The sequence below is a fragment of the Phaseolus vulgaris genome, chromosome 8 (genome assembly GCF_000499845.2).
Source record: "Phaseolus vulgaris cultivar G19833 chromosome 8, P. vulgaris v2.0, whole genome shotgun sequence".
NCBI lineage: Eukaryota > Viridiplantae > Streptophyta > Magnoliopsida > Fabales > Fabaceae > Phaseolus > Phaseolus vulgaris.
In genome coordinates, this window is record NC_023752.2 from 50,411,267 (window position 1) to 50,418,511 (window position 7,245).

Consider the following 7,245-nt stretch of genomic DNA (forward strand, 5'->3'; position numbering starts at 1 on the left):
GCTGGCAGACAATGGTACGCCAAATTATCCAATTTTTTACTTAATAATGGTTATATTCTATCTGCTGCTAATCACTCATTATTTTTAAAAACTAATTATAATCACATCACTGCTCTTCTTGTGTATGTTGACGACATCGTTCTCACGAGGAATAATACTGAGGAAATCACCCACATCACCACTCTATTGCATCAACACTTTAAAATAAAAAATCTGGGCGATCTTACTTTCTTCCTAGGTCTAGAAGTAGCCAAAAACAACACTGGAATCCACCTCTCACAACGTAAATATACCATGGACCTTCTCCATGAAACAAGAATGCTTGAATGTGCTCCTATTCCAACACCTATGGTCCATTCTTCACCTCCTTCAAGCACTCAAGGTATCCTCTACCTGCTGCAAAATCATCATCATGCCGCAGATTGATAAGATGACTCATTTATTTAACAAACACAAGACCAGACATTGCCTTCAGCATGAACAAGCTTAGTCAATTTGTCTCAACACCCACAACAGTTCATCACCAAGCTGCCTTTTGAATTCTTCGATATCTCAAGAATGCCCCTGGTAATGGCATATTTCTGTCAGCAAGCACACCTCATCTCAAGGCATACAGTGATTCAGATTGGGCCACTTGTCCCGAAACAAGAAAATTTGTCACTGGTTTTTCTACTTATCTTGGTGAATCTCTCATTTGTCACTGTGTGTGGACTGTGAATCCTCTTTCTAGCTAGTTGCTTAGAAGCATTAAATGGAAAAGTGAATACTCCTAGCAATAATTAGTATGTAAAGGTAGAGAATGCAACACCAAAAGTAGTAAATCAAGCATTAAAATATAAAAACATAGTGCTCTCAAATTTCATGCAATTTGGCCTCACCCCCACGGGAATAAAAATGCGAGAAATGGAATACCAAAATTGGCCAATAAAAAACGGTGCCTCCACATGTAGAAAGCGGAAATGTAGCACTTTATGTAGCTATCAATCTAAATAAGAAGCTACACTAGCATTGCAGTAGCACGGGAACCGCTGACAGTGAGAGCATTGTAGCACTCGTCATCTGCAAACCAATCAGAACCCGAGCCATTGTAGTATGAGTATGCATTTATATGTATCTATACACATTCAAAACAGAGAATAAAACCGTGTCATAGTGGGAAGGCAACGCAATAACAAATAACACAAACATTTCAAACAAAAAGCGTGAATGAACAGAAAAACGAAGAAAGAAAGAGAAGAAAAAAAAAAACTATGGATCCAACCACGGGCTCAACATGATGCTGACCCGATCATTACATTTCTTGAATTGAATACCAGATTATAGTATCTTGAAGTTTAAATCCGGAATTTTATCAAACTTAATTTGGAATTCTACAATCTGATTTGTATTTTAAATTTATAAATTGGATTGTATAATCAGATTACAATCTTGAATTTGATTTGAGCTTCCAAATTTACAATTCAGTATTTAATTCAATAAATGAAGGTGTTATGGATTGACCAATCAGGTATAAAATATCATGAGCATATTTAGTATTTGAAAATTAAATGGAAGTGCAGAAAGAACAAATGGAGGTGCAGGGACAATTTGCCGTTTTTCGGCTTCTTCTTCTGGCCTTGTTTCTCTATAGAATAGGGCTAATTCTCCTGCATCAGATCAATTTTGATATGCACCCCCATTTCTTCTTAAACCCCAAATTATCCTTGTCATCTTTTCCAGATTTTTATATCCAGAATGAAAAAAAAACTTTCAGATTTTAGCATCTAGAAGACATTACTTTGCTGTGGACTGTGATATTTGGAAGGCACATTTCCGTTTCGGATTTTATATCCAGAACAATGTTATTTGTATTGTGGATATAAATATATGAAAAATAAGGGTAAAACAGACATTTTTTTTGTAGTGTTGAGTGTAGGTCATAATTGATCTGGTGGTGCAGGGAGAATTAGCCATAGAGTAGCTCAAGCAGTGGGTGGATGAATGTCTAAATGCAGAGAAAACTGGGGTGCAATTTGTGGGTCTGTTAGTGTTTGGGGGTTCTCAGAATGGTGTCCAAAATGGACTAGGCTCAAAATCTCTCTCTTTTAAAAAAAACGAAAATGGGCTGACCCCAAAATCATTTCTATTTTTATACTTTTTTTTTGAAAAACGAAAATAAAAATAAATAAATAAACAAATAGAAAGAACTAGCACATACTTTTATTTTAAATTGTTTATTAGAATGAAATTTTCAAATTTCTTAATTTTCCAAAAGATTTTACATTTTTAACTTTCTAGTTTTCTTATTCTTATATTTTAATTTTATTTGTTATTATTTTTATTAAAACTCTTTTAAATTTGAATTAGCAGGATAAAATTGGGTGTTGACACTTTAGAATTCATATAGGGTCGTAGAATGGAGAGTATTGATGGAGACAAGAATAGACGGTGGCGATGTATACAAGACCACCATGGAAATTGTATTCATTTGTGAGATAAGGAAGTTAAATGTTGTACTTCATTTTCTAGTACTACTTGATGGTTCCGGCGTGCTATCAAGTTCTTCCTAAACTAATGTATCTGTTAAAAAACGTGTTAACTCCCTGCAAATTGCGCACATACATCCAATTTATCCTTATTTTCTGCAAAGGAATTTGCTTCTTCTACGTTAACCCAATTCTAGTTTTGGCTAGTAGCTGTATAAGAACCACGTACCATAACACTCCATGTGCCAAGTTGGCTTCTGCTATTAAAAAAAAGTATGACACCATATCAAACAAAACATTCCCACTTTATAACTTATTTTAATAATATAATAATATATATTAATATTTTATATTCAAATATAAAAAAAAAATATAATTAAAATAATAATATGATGACATGTGAAATAAAAGTATTTTTTTAAGTGACAAAGTAGTCTTACTCATAAAAAGTGTCAAAATGAAAATAACAATAATACCTTACACTGGTATATTCATTTAACACTTATAAAACCTTTTTTTATTGGGTGCTGATATACTGATATTATTAATATATTGACATTATAACCGTGAAAACATACATTTTATACATTAATAAATTAATTTTTTTAATTTTATTTTTTAATTCAAAATATTATTATATTATTATTAGTGTTTGTTAAGTGTATATATGGTATTAAAGAAACTTTTCTCCTTTGCATTAGTATTCTTATCTACTCCGGATTAGGTTCCTTATCTATATAAAACCCTATAACTGAGATGTAACTAGGCAGCCTTCTACCAAACTTGCTCCATTCTGCCATTCATACCGAGACGGAGCATTATCAGAAGAAACTAACAATGGTAAGTGTTAAGGAATTAGTTGAATCCAATTGTATGAGGTTGGTTCCCTCCAACTACATTAGCCTTAAAAGCCCCGAAGATTCCATGTTGTATGAAACAGAGAATATTCCCACCATTGATTTTTCTCAACTCACCTCTTCCAATCCCATTGAACGCTCCAAGGCAATCCAACAACTAGGCGATGCTTGCCGTGATTGGGGTTTCTTCATGGTATTCTCGATCATATTTAAGCTTAAACCTTGCATCTTCTGCATATTGGAGTTTCTTTCCTCATGCATGCAACTTTTGTTTTAATGCTAACTTTGAACTTCTTTATATAGCTAATCAATCACTGTGTGCCGGAGACACTAAGGGAGAAGATTCTTAGAGCAACCCAGAGCTTCTTTGATCTGAGTGAGGAAGAAAAAAAGGAGTACGCAGGAGAAAAGGTGCTTGATCCAATAAGATATGGGACAAGCTTCAATGTCATGGTGGACAAAGCCCTTTTCTGGAGAGATTATCTCAAGTGCCATGTTCACCCACACCTTCATGTCCCCTCCAAACCCCCTGGTTTTAGGTATACAAAACAAAGATAATATATTTATTTTATACAAAGCAAATCTTATCTACATTTTCTACAAATCTTATTTACATTTTCTATTGTTCCCTTTACGTCCAATAATACACAACTTAAAAATTTAGGTCAAATATAATTTATATAATTTTTCTTATTTAATTCCCTTAGTCACTTTTTTAATAATAAAATGGTAACGGAGATCTAAGTTACTAAACAAACAATACTTAGGGATGACAATACTAAAAGTGTGAGGCGGACTCACTAATCTAGCCCCTCCTACATAATCCGTAGTTCATGCGGCCAACACCGGAACGAGACAGATTGGTCCATTGGTTCGTATAAATAAAAATAATTATTTTATTTTTTCTACAAAAAAGATCATATCTCACTCACACATTATTAATCCAGTGTGACCTTTATTTTATTTTATTTTATTTTTAAAAAAAATTATTGTACAAAAGAAAATATATTTTATTTTAATTATCTAAAGAAGTTAATATTGAAAATAAGAGTGGATTTAGTTTTAAGTAAAGTTTTATATTTAAAATTTGTTAATAAAAAAATAATATAAAGATGAGATTTCATTAAAATATTTTGTAACAAAACTTTGATAAAGTACTCTCAGACATTTACATACATATAGAAGAAAAGTATATGCAAAATAAAATTTTAATTATTTTTAATCAAGTCTTCTAACAATTCTCATACTTAAATGTCTTTATATTTTTTATTTTAATTGAATGAATTAAAACAAAGATGAAATTTTAATTCCTCAGCAGAAGAAATATTTTTTTATAATTAATTTTTAATTTAAAAAATATTTTTCTGATGCATGCTACCTCTTACATGGGATGACCAGTGAAATGACCTTTGCACTCCTTGTGCGTGACGGACCAACCTGACCCACATTTTGAGGGCTAAACGCGGGACGAGTCAGCACACATTGTTACTCCAATACCTCGGATACGGTAATTGACCCTAGCGATGTTATGTCAACGGACTTGAAGTTGGAGCATTAACGCGGTTTTTGAAAAATAAAGATTCCCTTAACCCTTAACTAGGAAAAAATTATTTTCTTTAAACCTCGACCAAAAGGCTTATTCGAGTACCCCAATAATCGTATATTGTTTAGGACTTGAGTTCACTTGAGCTCAACCAATCAAACTAGTAGAAAAGAATAGGTTTAATGGTTAGTGATTGTTTTGGTGGTTGAATATTGTTTGCAGTGAAACTGTGGATGAATACATAAGAAAGAGCAGGGAAGTGGTTGGAGAGTTGTTAAAAGGAATATGTGGAAGCTTGGGCCTTGAAGAAAACTACATACTTAAAAGGTTGAATGTAGAGTTGGGGACCCAGTTGCTAATTGCCAACTTTTACCCACCATGCCCTCAGCCTGAACTTACAATGGGTCTTCCGGCACACACAGACCATGGGCTTCTAACCCTTCTCCTGCAAAACCAGCTTGGTGGGCTTCAAATTCAACACAAAGGCAAGTGGATTCCTGTCAACCCCTTACCCAACTCCTTTCTTGTCAACACTGGAGATCACCTGGAGGTAAAACAAATCTTATCTTATTTAATATTATCATTCTTTCAAACTTTTCATTTAATGATACTTTTATTTTTCAGTCCTTTTATTGATAATATCAAGTTTCAATTATTCAGAAAAAAAAAAGTTAATACTTAATTGAGATCCATAAAATTGAATTATGTCAGCTAACTTTCTCAAGGGCTTCAAAATTAATTGTTTTCACTTGTATTCAAAGGAAAGAGAACATAAATTATTATTACGAAAAACCATACAACCATTTATTAATTATAAAAGATAATAATTAGTACACATGTATACATGAATAGGAAATTTGGTAAACATGAATCAACATTGAAAAACAAATGAATGAGTATTTTTCTTGTGGTCTCAGATACTGACTAATGGGAAATACAAGAGCGTTCTTCATCGTGCAGTAGTGAACACAAAAGGCACTAGAATTTCCATTGCCACAGCACACGGAGCTCAGCTTGAGACCATTGTGGGTCCTGCACCAGAGTTTGTTGGCGATGATAATCCAGAAGCATACCGTGCCATCAAATATGGAGATTACATTCAGTTTCAGCAAAGCCATGAACTCCACAGAAGGTCCTGCTTGGATCATATTCGGATTTGAATAAGAAATCGTTGAGTACCATTCATGCCTTTCTTGCATCTCGATTATATGTGTTTGTGTTTCAACATTTAGTTTCCATTTTAAAACTTATGTGCTTGGGATGTAATTTAGATAAGTGTAGATGAATATGCATTGATCCACTTCCAGTTATGGTCATGGTTCTCCTTTGGTTCATTTGTCTAAAGTCCATGTCCTGTTCTGCCCGATTAAATAGTTGGACTAGTCTGAGTGGGAAATTTGGTAATGTGTATGCAAGAAATGTAAATCATGGTGCTGTAAAAGAAAATGATATAACCACATAAAATTAGGAAACTTTTACAATCTTGCAAAGATCAAGAGAAGGATTTGGACGGGGACTTTCTAATGTTTGGACCATCCACTAACAATCTTCCAAATATAATCACACAAAATTAGGAAACTTCACGACCCTACAAATATCAAGAGAAAATTTGGATGAAAAAAAAAAAGATATAGCTGAATTGAAGGACATGTTTGTTCAATTCATAAATAATCAAGAAAAAACTAAGAGCAAATATTGAGAAGGTTTGGTAGGAGAAGAGACGATTATGATGATCCTTATTCTCAAAGTGATAGGGTGTTTAGCGGTCATCATAATGTTGACTACTACCAACAACCCTTATGTATCATAAGTCTAGACATCCCACATTTTCTAAGGAATCTAAGGTAGACCTTTCCCCATTCTACGGAAAAAAAAAGTAGAAGATTACATAGATTGGGAGATGAAGGTAGTGCAAATATTTGAGTGCCACCGAGTAGACTAAGAGAGAAGAATGTCCTTGGCTACTCTAACCTTTTGGGGACCAACCACGTATTGGTGAAAAATCTTAGTGAGAGATTTTAGGATTCACAATAAGCCCCAAGTCCAGTACTAGAACAAATTTTGGGCAGTTGTAAGAAAAGGTCATCCCTCCTTTTATGATAAGGAGTTGATGGATAAACACCAAAGACTCCACCAAGAGATATGTTTGTAGAAGAATATAGCAAAAAATTGAGTTGTCGTTGATAAGGGCAAATATTAGAGTGGAACCTAGGATCACCATGGCAATGTTCTAGAGTGGTCTCAATTATGAGATTAGGGATAGGGTTAAGTTGTTTCCATGTCATGACCTCGATGATCTAGTTCAACTATGTGTTAGGGTAGAAATCAGCTTAGTCGAAGGTCTACCACTAAGAAAGACTACCCCCAACACATCATATCT

At 33.7% G+C, this 7,245-nt stretch overlaps 1 protein-coding gene across 1 annotated transcript; it reads left to right on the forward strand.

Moving 5' to 3' along the window:
* The first annotated feature begins 3,196 nt into the window (after positions 1-3,196).
* On the forward strand, positions 3,197-6,199 carry LOC137823974 (2-oxoglutarate-dependent dioxygenase 19-like). Its single transcript, XM_068629374.1, has 4 exons — positions 3,197-3,515; positions 3,626-3,861; positions 5,088-5,415; positions 5,783-6,199. Exons 1-4 carry the CDS (start codon positions 3,303-3,305, stop codon positions 6,023-6,025), a joined length of 1,020 nt encoding a protein of 339 aa, XP_068485475.1. The 5' UTR covers positions 3,197-3,302; the 3' UTR covers positions 6,026-6,199.
* Positions 6,200-7,245: the final 1,046 nt, after the last annotated feature.